Consider the following 13,913-nt stretch of genomic DNA (forward strand, 5'->3'; position numbering starts at 1 on the left):
CCAGCTGCTACTGAGGAAAAGGTATGCAGGTAGTTCCGTAAACTGACTATGAGAGATGGGAGAGCTTGCAAGTATGAGACAGACAGACAGGTGGTGGGCTTGCAGGTGAGGAGTGCAAAAGGCGGTATGTAAAGGATCTGGATTGGGCAGATAGGGGCTACTAAGCACTGTGTTACTGCAGCCCCCCCCCAAAAAAATTTGGAGCTAGCCCTAACTGGATACCATTAAAGTTTATGGAAGGGGAGGGATTAATTTTAAGGACCTTTTCTTATGGTTGTAAATGCTAATTACTATAAGACCATTATCAATATAGCACAGTCAATTTTTCTTTTAAGTAAAGGTATCAAGGCCTTTGGAATCCATATCTAGTACACAGGCTATTTTATTATTTTATATAGTTCGTTCAGTATTTAGCCAAAGAAATGTTCAGATAAAAGTTCTGCTTATGAATAATCACATCTGATCTGAAATGGGAAAGTATATGAACACATATACTCACACACTGACATACAAGACAAGGTCCTTCTTTTTTCTCTAAAGTATATCTCAACTCACGTCATCATACAATAATCTAGTATTTTACCTCTCCAAGTTCCACCATAAGTTCACAGTATCTCTGAATTTGCCCGAGCCTCAGATGTATTTCTGCTGCTTCTTTTAGCCTTTCCTCCTTACTAGGTGCACCAATACCACCTCCAAACTTAGACATTTTTACAGTTGTAAGTTCTTGGGCCTTCGACTGATATAAGAAAATGGAAAAATAGTGAAATTTTTCCAGAAGAGCCCCCACATCTACTGTTACAAAATATTATTATTTTACCTTATTAACCCATTGGTGCAGTTTTTATGTTGGAATAAATATTTCTGGGATGAAAAAAGTCTATTTCTACCATAAAATGAAGTTTTCAATAACACACAACCAAATGAAACAAAAGGGACTGAAAATAACAATGCTCTTATATTCCAATAATAATTGTACTTTAGAGGAGAAAAATGTAGCCAATTGTTGACTAACCAAACAAAAAAGTTTATGCTTCTTAGACTTAAAAAAAATCATTGGCTCAAGGAGGAATGAATGCTACACACAATAATGTAGGTAATACACTCAAACTGTAATGCATCTTTTGGCAAATGATTTCTCATTAAAGTGCAGACCCTTTTCTTAAGGTGCCTTGCCTAGTGAAGTGATATTATGACAGTTCTTTTGTAACTGAGACCACTGAAGATGAAGTCAGACTGCATACGTAGCTTACCATTTTAAATCTAATCAGATGCTTCATGTGCATAATTCCTTTGCAGTAATTCTGAGGAAGTAAGCTATCATCTTGCCCTTTTATTACAGCAACTAGGTCCCATAAATTTTTACTGCCTCCTGGGGGCTGAAATAATAGAAACAGAATAGTCCAATATCTTTTAAGACATTTTTAGACTTAAGACTTGTCAATACATTAGTTAATCAGTAAAAATGTAAGATATCTGTTCAAAAGTTTTTATTTATTTATTAAAACTGAATCTAGATAAAATATGTTCTCTCTTTCTCTCTCTCAAACTAAGTAACGTGGATAAATATTTCATTGATAAGTCTTTATATACCCTAAATCACTATAATGCATAACATTACAAAGTAACACAAGCTGTGTACATTCCAGATAACAAGAATGTCTCCAATATCCTAATTATAAGTAATGCTTCCACAAAAGGTACTTTGTTTCCTTAAAAAGCTCTCCATTCCTTTCTTACAAGAAGATACATGACTGTAAAAGCAGAAGAGCCAAAGGTCAAAGAGCCATGGCCAATCACAGCTTCCCACTGCATAGCTACCAAATATCCAGAGAGGTGTCTCTATTACATGGTTGTCCAAAAGGAGGGCTAAAAGGTAAAGGTAAAGGTATCCCCTGTGCAAGCACCGAGTCATGTCTGACCCTTGGGGTGACGCCCTCTAGCGTTTTCATGGCAGACTCAATACGGGGTGGTTTGCCAGTGCCTTCCCCAGTCATTACCCTTTACCCCCCAGCAAGCTGGGTACTCATTTTACCGACCTCGGAAGGATGGAAGGCTGAGTCAACCTTGAGCCGGCTGCTGGGATCGAACTCCCAACCTCATGAGCAAAGCTTTCAGGCGGCTGCCTTACCACTCTGCGCCACAAGAGGCTCTTCAGAAAGGAGGGCTATATCAGTCAAAAATAAATAAATAAAAATCCAGGGACAAGCCATCAAAGGTTCAAAAACATTTAACATGATATGAAAGATAAATTGATCCTGTCATATTTTAAGCATTTTTTTTTCAGGAACCATGCATCAATGCTTTTCTATTTCTATCCATTGTAATATTTATATCTGCCGTTTTATTTAAAAATACTCAAAATACATTTTGTATTATTAAAATCCATACAAATAAGTTAAAACATACAGCAGTTGTTTAAAAATATAGGGGACAGATATAACCAAAAAAGGGCACCCAATCTGACTTGAATGCCACACTATCTATACATTAGAATGTTCCCAATACTACTTTTAATCCAGTTTCTATGGATACTTTTGAGAAGATGTGGACAGAATACTTAGGAGAGCTAAAGCCTACTTTGTTGAAGTATAGAAGTATTTAACATATTTAACTGTTAACCCATGGTAAGAAGGGTTGTTTTCTTATATACATTTGTATCTATCACTTCTGCTCATCTTATTCTATCTTCTTTGTATGTAAACAGCCAAAATAATTATGAAGTTCTAGATAAAAATGCTAGCAAAGGAGAGGCATGCTATGTACTTAATTATCTGTTTAGGGTTCATCATCATTTCAGGATTTCTGTTTAATTTAGAAGCAACCAGATTTAGTTTAGATTAAAACCAACCTTCAATAAAAAATACAGAATAATAAAAGAAAACTGTGGTTTGTCTCATTGAGATCACACAACTTCTATTACATTGCAAGTAAGATAGTTTACCTAATGAGTTTGAGAGCACAGCTATATTACATATGCAGAACAATTTTCACTATTGGGCACTTACCGATAAACACTCTGAGAACCATCTTAGTTTTCTCTCTCGAGAATTACCAGAAAGTTTGTCTACTTCTTGTTTAATATCCCTAGATACTTTGCCACATAGCAAAGGAGAAGCACCTGTTTCCACTCCACGATCTATTAAAACAAAATGGGGTGGGAACTTAATCAGCAGCCAAATGAATCTCGGCATCATCCACATGGAGAAGGGGAAAAATAGAGTTTGAGCATGCATTCAAGGGCATACTGAAACATGCACTCAATATTGCACATTCAAAACATCAACACATGCATCACTGTAATGCTTGTTGGATCCTGCCAGTTATTTTGCACCATCTCCCTTAATTCCCCTTATTACAGCTCCATCCCACACAAGTGCTGTCCATATGTCACATTATCTGCAGAGTAACCTTTTTTTACCAGTGGAAAAATTTAATATAACTAATCAATTTTTGAGGTGGGGACGGAGAATATAACCAAGACCCCAACTGCACAGAAGTCATGTGAAAAAGCAAGGATATTAGAAACATTCTGCAGATTTTCCATGGATAAACTAGAGGAAGCAAAGCAGCAAATACAATGGAAATAAAAAGCAAAAAATGCACACACCCCAGATTATAACACACATATCTATTTACCCACCAGTATTTCCAATAATCTCATCCCATGGTCTGTCTGCCAGGATATTTATCTGAAGAGGATTTATTAGAGGTGTTAATGACCAAAGTCTCACAGTGGAATCTCGAGAACAAGATGCCATAGTGAACGGACGACTAGGATGACAAGTTAATCCTAAAAGAAGAACAATTTTAATATCAAATCAACTACATAAATAGTTTTAGTAGAATTAGTTTTAAAATAGTGGGTGGAATTTTTGGGAGGAAATAAGATCTACGGAAAATTTGTAGCTATATATGTAAAAAACTTTAAAAAAAATTTTTTACCATAGACATCTGCACCATGATCATATACAGTGTCCAGACAAGTTCCATCCCTTGTGTCCCATACTTTGATTGTATAATCCCAGCTGCCCGATATCAGCAAATAAGGTATTTCTGTATTCCACAGCAATCCCCGCACTGGTGCTGTATGACCACTAAGTACATTTATACAAGCATCTTGAGTATAATCCCATATTCGAACAGTACTGCATATGAGAAACAAATATTTTATTATTAACACTTAATTCAAATGCAATTCGTGAGAAGAACAGCATTGCAAGGTATATGAAAAGTTGTTGTTGTTATGTGCGAAGTTGTGTCCGACCCATCGCGACCCCATGGACAATGATCCTCCAGGCCTTCCTGTCCTCTACCATTCCCCGGAGTCCATTTAAGTTTGCAATATGAAAAGTAATAGGACCTAATTTCACATAACTGTGGCCATTTGCCCTTGCCCTGGCTCTTAACACACCCATGGACTGACATCATATTTAGGCCTCTAGAAAATTCAACAAGCTATTTCCATGCCTCACACATGCTTCAACTTTTCCTCACCCCTCATCTCCATGCAAGCAGGAAGTCTATCCCCTGTCAACTTGTGCACTCTTACAGGGAAGCTAACACATACTGAGGTTGGTGCAACTTTTAGTACCTAGCTTTGTGTTGATCACTCCCTCAGCTATCTCTTCATTTGCCAGGGGGTTAATGAACCCCCAATGAGGTGTAGGCAAGGAGGCCCATAGTTAGAGGAGCAACCCTGAATCACAAACAAATGCCTGGTGGAAGAGCACAGTTTTGCAGGCCCTTCAGAACTTTGGAAGTTCCGCCAGCAGCTCAGGCCATATTAATCTTAAATGTAACTTATGACATGAACCTGATTTCTGTGGCTTTGGAATAGGAGAGAATACAGCAACAAATGAATTAGGGTGGGAAAGTCAGACACACACAATGAAGCCAATTTTATATTAGGCTGGGCCTGGATGAAGGGTATCTATCCCCCATCCTTGTTCTATTTGATTATGTGGTGCTACAACCCTTGTTGTGGTTACTTGCTAAGTCATGTCCGACCCATTGCGACCCTATTGATGCCTATTATGAATAGATAGGGAAAATCGAGTCATTATTACTGCCATCTTAATTCTTAATTATTGTTACTATTATTTTTATTGCTGTTTTATGGAGATTACTAGAAAATAAGCCCGCTGTAATCCAAATACAGCGGGCTCTAGGGAGGCTGTGGAGGTAGAGGTGCCAGCGGGGCCAGAGCACCGAGGACAGGTGTTGGCCATCTGGGGAGGCGGCAGCGAGTAATCCTGGCCCGCCCCCCGGCCCGTGGCTTACCGGAGTGCGTGTGCAAGGCAGGAAGCAGAGGCAGCCGGGCTGGAGGGCAGGAGAGAGCTGGTTACTGGAGTCTGGAGACGCTCAGCCCGTTGTTGGTGGCGGCCGCGCCCGCGCATCGAGCCGCACCCGGCTCGGATCGGGCCGCGCCCGGAAGCCACGCCCACGGATGGCCGCGCCCGGAAGCCACGCCCGCGGATCGGGCCGCGCCCGGAAGCCACGCCCGCGGATCGGGCCGCGCCCGCGAGCCACGCCCGCGGATCGGGCCGCGCCCGCGAGCCACGCCCGCGGATCGGGCCGCGCCCGCGAGCCACGCCCACGGATCGGGCCGCGCCCGCGAGTCGCGCCCGCGGATCGGGCCGCGCGGGCGCGGCCTGCACGGGCGCAGCCCGGCCCTGATTCCCTCTCCCCGCCCTCTCGCAGTAAGTAGCTTCCCGGGCCGCAAGCTTGCGGCCTGGGAAGTTTTTTACTGCGGGGGGGGGGGGGCGGGGAGAGGGAGCTGCGGCCCGGCGCCATGGCCTTCGCGACCCGGCGCCAGGCCGCGGCCCGCAGGTTGGGGACCACTGCATAGACGGCGAGCCAGGTAATGTTGCTTTTCGGGGTTTTTTTTTTTTTTTTTTTTTTTTTATGTCGGTGTCTCCCCGGAGGTTTCCATTGCGGCCATGCGGGCTGGGAGCCCCCAGGCCGGCTGCTTAATGCGAGGCATGCCAGGGAATGGTGCGTTTCGTTTTTTTTTTTTTTGTATGTCTGTTTCTCCTCGGAAGTTTCCTTAGCGGCCATGTGGGCTGGGAGCCCCCAGGCCGGCGGCTTAATGCGAGGCGCGCTAAGGAATGGGGCTTTTCGTCTGTTTTTTTTTTTTTATGTTTCTGTTGGGGCCATGCTGGCTGGCCTCTCGGGGCGTCAGGCCGGGGGCTCCCTAGCGGCCGGCCTTTTTTTTTTTTTATGTTGGTGTTTCCCGGGAGGTCTCCTTAGCGGCCATGTGGGCTGGGAGCCCCCAGGCCGGCTGCTTAATGCGAGGCGCGCCAGGGAATGGTGCGTTTCGTTTTTGTTTTTTTTTGTATGTCTGTTTCTCCTCGGAAGTTTCCTTAGCGGCCATGTGGGCTGGGAGCCCCCAGGCCGGCGGCTTAATGCGAGGCGCGCTAAGGAATGGGGCTTTTCGTCTGTTTTTTTTTTTTATGTCGGTGTCTCCCCGGAGGTTTCTGTTGGGGCCATGCTGGCTGGCCTCTCGGGGCGTCAGGCCGGGGGCTCCCTAGCGGCCGGCCTTTTTTTTTTTTTATGTTGGTGTTTCCCGGGAGGTCTCCTTAGCGGCCATGTGGGCTGGGAGCCCCCAGGCCGGCTGCTTAATGCGAGGCGCGCCAGGGAATGGCGCTTTTCGTCTGTTTATTTTTTTTTTATGTTGGTGTTTCCCCGGAGGTTTCTGTTGTGGCCATGCGTGCTGGCCTCTCGGGGCGTCAGGCCGGCGGCAAAGAAGCAACTGCGAGCCGCGCTGTGCGCGGCTCGCAATTGCTCGGGGCTGGGAATCGGAGGGACCAATCGGCAGGCGCTTCGCGCCTGCCGATTGGTCCCTCCGATTGTCTGTCCAGAGGAAGGGTCCAATCTGGACCCTTCCTCATCCCGGACACATCCCGCCTCAGAACGCCTTACCGTTTTATTTAGTCCGTGGCGCCCGTGGCGCCACGGGCGGTGTTAAGATTTTAAGGGTATGATTACTGTGGGGATTTTATTGTATGTTAAGAATATTGAGATGTTAGAAATCTAGAAATCTTATGGGATATTTTTTTATAATGTGAACCACTGCGAGCCAGCTTGCTGGGAGTGGTGGTATATAAATCTAATAATAAATAAAAAAATAAAAATAAAAATGTGTATATGTAGACCCAATCTTTAATTTTAAGTATTACCAGCAACATAGCTTGCTGCAAATTTTACTCTGTAGGATCTGTCAATTACAAATCATTTGACCAGGGGGGAAAAGGAAGTAACTTGTGTTAATCCTGAGACCAGGCACATCTCTTTGGGGCCAGGTATCATCAGAAGGAACTTGTTGAATGAAGAGCTGTTTGGGGGGTGTATACAGAGAGGCTGTCCCTCAGTGAAGATAAAAGGTAAATAACAAAACCCCTTCCAAATTGGCCACAGTTCACATCCCACAACAGCACATGCAACATACGTGCTATATTTTTGATGTACTGGGATGGATTCAGATAATGATTAATTCATGCATGATCATGTGTCCATGTCCCAGCAACACTGCAAACAATAGGCATCAACCACTAGTTCCACTCTCCAAACATGACTGAGGCATGAGTCATCAGTTAACAGGGGCTCTCTTGCACAGCTGCTCACTTCCAGTCTGGTTTTGCTTTTTACAGAAATTGTCCTGTAGTTGGTACTAGAGTTATATGATCTACCTAACTGTATCAACAGTGAAAATCATTCACATTCCTCTGAAATGAAAAATAATTCTCTTATTGAAGCCATTAGTTGTGGATCAAAACCAGCATTTTTCATGTTGGGAGTAATATCACTTTTATCCCACCACACTTACCCATCATCTGAACCACTGCAGAGGATTCCTTCCCTCAAAGGAGACCATCTTACATGAAACACTTTTGCAGTATGCCCACTGAACACTTTCAGTGGCTGATCAGAGCTAGTTGCTAGGTAATAGACACGAACATTTCTATCTTCGCATCCAGTGGCTATCATATCTCTGCAAAAGGAGAACAGGCTGCACATCAGATAGAAATGGGGAGCCGCGCTACTTGGCCCTGGAGTGACACTCGGAGGGGCCAATTATCCTGGACAGAGCCCGCCCCTTTCTCCTCCCCTTTACCCCTTACCCTTTTAATTAGACCGCTGTACAGGAGCGGTTTAAAGATAATACCCAAGGTAGGAATAACTTTTCAAGGCTTTCAACTTTTTTAAACAGCAAGTTTTCCTAGTATACCATTTTCAATGATTCTCTGGGGCGCTACATACATTTAACAATAAATAGGTCTGTAGATCTTTTTGGAAACAAATCTACTCCCAAAAAGTGAATTGTAAAATATTATACTTGGCAATGCATGAGAATTAACCATTCAAGCTAATGCAAGGTTATAATAAAGACACTATTCAACACATACCAGAACTAGGCCCATTATGCATGGGCCATAATGCCCATGCTGGTGGTGGCAGCGCTTCAGGGAAAATCCCCAATAATGCTTGCTGCCACTGCCAGTGCGGGCGCGTCCCGTCTCAGGGCTATGGAAGGCCTGCATTAAGCAAACATGGGAACTTCCGCAGCTTCCTGGGTACGCTGGGGGCAGGCAGGGGCGGGCCAGCGCTGTGCATAATCGTCTTTCGGCCCATCCAGCCCCGACCTGTGGAGCCGCAGAGCTGGCAACGGTGACCCCCTGCCCCCACCAGTGTGTGTGGAAGGGGCCTGGCCTCCCCACTCCCTGGCCCCTCCCCCCACACCGCTTTGCTTTCCTCGGATGGCAGTGATCCGGCCCTCCTGGCCTTAGCGTAAAGCGTGCATGGGCACACTACGCTGGGGCAGCCCAGCATGCCCTGTCCCCCCAAATAAAGATAATTGACCTGTCTGATCCTCCCAAAGCCTCCAGAACAAGTTTTAGTGTCAAGTTTTAGTTGAATGTACTCACAGACAATTGGTTTGCAGATCACTAAATGGTTTAGAAGTATCATTTTAACTGTGATGACAATAAGATTGCTGGGTTCAGCCAATTTTTCAAAACATCCCTCTCATTTCTCCACTGTCATTCTGATCACAGGATTACTCTACTGAGTTAACATCAGAATGAATATGGATCAAAATTTAGATAGGTGCCTATCATCAACCAAACTTTCCTAAGATGTTAGGATCTCACAATATTGTCAAGCCATTCAAGGATGTAACTACACCATTTCCAGGCAGGCCTAAAAGAGAGCAAATTGTCTTTTTAAAGTTACCGCAGATTTACTGAAGCAGGTCACATCAAGTGACTGTATTACACTATATTAATTGTAAAAAAAGCTTGCCTTACCTTTTATTATTTGAGACTTTCTGAAGTGTATGACAAGTATATAGAACCATTACTCACTTATTGTTTTGACTCCAATCACAGCCAAAAACTGCAGCTGGATGTTTGTACTTGTGGAGAACTTTGCCATCAATGGTCCGAATAATACTGAATAAATTGCAATATGGAAACATAAGCCAGAAGTTCTCAAATCATTTAGACTACAAGTATTTAAGTAATTTCATTTATTTAACAGCAGCAGCTTTCTGGAAAATAGGGAAGAATGGGGAAGGGATGGCACACCATCAACAAAGAAAGCAAAAGGAATCAGCCCAAAGATGTACTAAATATATATATATATATTTAATAATTCCCTACAGTTATACACAATACATTTCTATCTTGCTTGGCTGATTCTTTAGGGAGGAATTACAAGTGCACTAAAATCCAAGAAAAAGATTAATCAACTGGTAAGAACCATGCACCATTAAATATTTTCACTATATTTCCATTCTTGCACATGGGACTCTTAGGATCCAAGCCCAGAAATAGACTGTACTGCACAAGGCTTGCAAGGGGGCAACTCATCCCCGCCGCCCTGAAAGCCCCCATACCTTCTCCCTTGTCCTGCTTTAGTCTGCCCCCCTTCAGCTTTCTCTCCTTCCTTCTCCTGGCAGCCTCCATCTGGGAAATCTATCGTCCATTTGCACAGTGCCAGCTGATGGTCCCAGTGGTGCAGTGGAGAACCCACAAGGACTTACATGGGATAACTCATTTAATTTCCTCTTTCCTTTCTTCTGAACCCCCCCCCCATATCTTTCCCTTGTTCCTTCTCTCTCTTTCATACCTATCAACCAACCTCTCATCCATTTCATCCTCACAATAGCTAAGTAGGCTGACAGTAAGCTTCCATGGCAGAGTGGGGATCTGATCTTGGTTCTCCCAGATTCTAGGCTGAAATTATTGTCTATGGTACTACACTGTCTTCCATGGGGTGGCTGCTGATGAACAGTGGTAAGCAAGCCAATCCTCGATAGGTCATGTAAGTTGTGTGGTAGCAAGTTGTCCAGTGGTTGCTTACTGCTTGGCCCCAGAGAGGTTAAAACAACCAGGGAAAGGCTTAGTTCTCTCCCTGGGCCTTTTACTGACACAAACCAACCAAGGCATGAAGTCTGCCAATACTGCTGTGGTTGTCTATCAGTGACCATGATGACATCCATTTTTAAAGCTACAGGTGCTGCTTCTGGGCAGTTTTACATACACACACCCCTCTCAATTTATTTAGAGCTCATTTGTCCCCCTGGAAACCTAGGATTCCCCCCCCAAAAAAAGATATATTGTTTCTATTTATAGCTCCATTTTCTAGATTTAAATATCCATAGGTTTGGCCATACTTAGGATGAGATATACTGATTCTCATATATATATAACACATCATTTTTGTACACATATAGTTCAGAAATACTATAATACATGTGATCATATACTCATACAGATCAAAGTTTGAGTCCAGTGATACCTTAAGACCACTAGGTTAATTCTGGGTATAATCTTTCATGTGCATGCACACTTCATCAGATACCAAGCACATGAAAAGCTTACACCCAGAATTAAAGTTTGTTGCTCTTAAAGGTGCTACTGGACCCAAACTTTGTTCTTTTTCTTCAGACCAACACAGCTTCTTCAGAATCTACCCATACAAATGTGTGAAGCTTCCTTGTGCTATGTCAGATTTTTGGTCCATATGGTTCTATATTAGCTACTGTGACTGATAGTTCTCCCCAAGGCATCAGATAGACATGAGATTCTTCCAAACTAGATATGCCAATGCCTGAATCTAAATTATTCTGAATGCATGTTACGCGCTGCTACTAAGATTATTAGTTACTAGTATAAGGTTATTACATGATTTTATAGACTGTTTTATGTATTGTTCCTCGTTATGATGTAAACCGCCCTGAGCCTCCGGGGAAAGCGGTATATAAGTATGATAAATAAATAAATAAATAAGGTTCAAGCCACATGCTAATGGTTCCATTCAGCCAATAATAGCTGCAGGAAATTGCTTCATTTTTTTGAAAAAGGAGAACTCAAACAGGCTTGAAATATTGCCATGGGGAGGGGAATGAAAGGCCCACATAGCACTGGGGTGGGGGGTTATTTCCACATTTTTTCTCCTCCACATGCACAGAATATTCCACATGGAACAAAAAATGGAGAAATAACTCTTCTCCAGAACCAACAAAATTTGTGGTAAAGTATAAACTTTTATGAGTCACTGCTCACTTTTTCAGAAAATTTAGAAAGATTCTGAAGAAGCTAGCAGTAATTCACAAAAGTTCATATCCTGCCATAAATTATGTTACAGTGCTTCAGGACTCTTGCTCTTTTGTATGGCCCCAGAGAGACTAACATGGCTACCCATCTTGATCTATACCCTCAGAACTGTTTGTGTGTGGAAAAAGAGCTGGGGGGGGGGGAGGGACAGAAGCCCTTCCTCACTTGACCCCACAGTGGGGTCTCTTTTTATAAAGATACCCACTATCTGCAGCTACTGTGTGGTTGTGGGGAAGCTAAGTTAAAGAACACCATGTTATCACAGAAATATAATAAAGGATGATAGTGTATGGTTTGTACCAGTTAAAGTTTTTTCATAGATTATCTTCCATGCACTCTTTCACAGAGGAAAAACTATACAGAAATAAAACACACTAGACAACTGTAAGGGATTTATTAAAAGGGTTTTCATTGCACCTTTTGGTTAGTCCCTTTTGCTTTCACTAGCAATATCATAGTAATTTTCCACCAAGGATACACTCATATTGTGAAAAAATGATATTCCAGATTCCCCTGGAAACCAAGAAAGAAGACAACAGACTAGTCACACTATGGAATTCCTATTGGCCTGTCTGTAATGGTTGAGGAATCATAACAAGACCTTTATGTAGGCAATGAAGTCAAGAATCAAAGTGTTCAGGATGCACCAACACAATACAATGATAATGTCTCACTTAGCTATTAAGAGATGGTATTTTTACCAAGATCAAAGATTTCATATGAATTTGAAGAAATTATTTTCTTTTAATATTTATTTCCACCTCAAAATAATTTCCTAGCTACTCAACCTTATAGGTGGCCATTCTGAAGTAAAACCTGGGAAACATGTTTGTATCTCAGCTCCACACCCATAACAATCATGCATATTGGTTTTCCATGCAAAGTACACGTGCTGGGAACATGCAGTCAGCCCTGCACACACAATAACTTTTATGTGGATTGCATGTTCCCCCCACCCCAATATGTCACCTTTCTTTGTGTCGCAAAAGTGTAATGTCTGATGCAGCTTTCCTAGAGGAAGTACGCAATGCACATGAACCATCTTGCCCAGTCTAAATGCAGAAAGGAAATTTCGAATTTAGTCTTCTAATCTTAATAATCTTACTAAGGGCTCTGTGTATGGATTTGTAATACCCATGATCAAATTTCCCCAGATAATCAAATAATAAACAAATATTTATTTCAAAATTATAGCAAAGATTCCCTTCAATAGACACTAAAGATCACTAGATAGTAAATATCACCTTCAAAGAGAAACTCACCAGAATCCATCACCACTGCAGGTTGCTATCCTTTTGGAATCTTTATGACTCCATGCAATGCAGAAGATGCCGCTCTTTCCATGCTTCAAAAAAGGCAAAATGCCTATCAATAAGAAATAGTTCACCCCTTTTTTCGTCTTATCCACTGTTCTGTGAAATTTATTTTTCCTAGCATGGTTCTTTTCCCCAGCCTTTAAATTTGATATATATATTTCCACAAGAAATCTAATGAATTAAATCTCAGCTTTCTGCTCTTCACAAACCTCCACAATCTGCATTGAGATTTAAACTAAGGTGCAAGAGGAGCCAGCTCAGGATTGACTGGGGTGCTAGGAGGTCAGAGCTCCCGCCAGGTCTGCCCGTGATGAGGAGAGACCTCCTCACTGCATGCAGATCCTGGGGCCAGCTTCTCTTGCTGCACAGTTTAAACCATGCTGCAGGAAAAGCCCAGAGTCGGGCTGACTTTATATACATACATACATACATACATACATACATACATACATACATACATACATACATACATACATACATACATACATACATACATTTCTTCATTTCTGGAAAATCCTAGATCTGAATACTATACCAAAAACCCTGAAAGCAAGCTGACTGAAGTTTTAACAGAATGAAATGTTCCCCCCATTTTGGTTATCTCTAGATTTTTACTATATTCAGTTTATGGATCAGCCATAAGGTAAAGGTAAAGGTATCCTCTGTGCAAGCACCGAGTCATGTCTGACCCTTGGGGTGATGCCCTCTAGTGTTTTCATGGCAGACTCAATACGGGGTGGTTTGCCATTCCCTTCCCTAGTCATTACCGTTTACCCCCCAGCAAGCTGGGTACTCAATTTACCGACCTCGGAAAGATGGAAGGCTGAGTCAACCTTGAGCCGGCTGCTGGGACTGAACTCCCAGCCTCATGGTCAGAGCTTCAGACAGCATGTTGGCTGCCTTACCACTCTGCGCCACAAGAGGCTCTTGATGAGCCAAGGCTATTTCAAATGAATGTAAAATGCACACAGTCAAG

At 42.7% G+C, this 13,913-nt stretch overlaps 1 protein-coding gene across 13 annotated transcripts in view; it reads right to left on the minus strand.

Moving 5' to 3' along the window:
- The window catches only part of WDR17 (WD repeat domain 17), a 69,521-nt gene that overhangs the window by 15,815 nt on the left and 39,793 nt on the right, over positions 1–13,913 (minus strand). For 11 of the 13 annotated variants that reach the window (XR_013225213.1, XM_077302428.1, XM_077302427.1 and 8 more), the window contains exons 10-17: positions 12,884–12,966; positions 9,366–9,452; positions 7,829–7,993; positions 3,946–4,148; positions 3,644–3,793; positions 3,009–3,139; positions 1,254–1,379; positions 584–739 (exon numbers count right to left, since the gene is read on the minus strand). Coding sequence is in view for 12 of the 13 variants with exons in the window: in XM_077302428.1 (XP_077158543.1) it covers positions 584–739; positions 1,254–1,379; positions 3,009–3,139; positions 3,644–3,793; positions 3,946–4,148; positions 7,829–7,993; positions 9,366–9,452; positions 12,884–12,966 (1,101 nt within the window). In the remaining variant the exon portion in view is untranslated. The remainder of the gene's footprint in view (positions 1–583; positions 740–1,253; positions 1,380–3,008; positions 3,140–3,643; positions 3,794–3,945; positions 4,149–7,828; positions 7,994–9,365; positions 9,453–12,883; positions 12,967–13,913) is intronic. The other 2 variants (XM_077302433.1, XM_077302432.1) reach the window with 2 other exon arrangements.

Source organism: Paroedura picta, chromosome 10 (assembly GCF_049243985.1).
Source record: "Paroedura picta isolate Pp20150507F chromosome 10, Ppicta_v3.0, whole genome shotgun sequence".
NCBI classification, from domain to species: Eukaryota; Metazoa; Chordata; class Lepidosauria; order Squamata; family Gekkonidae; genus Paroedura; species Paroedura picta.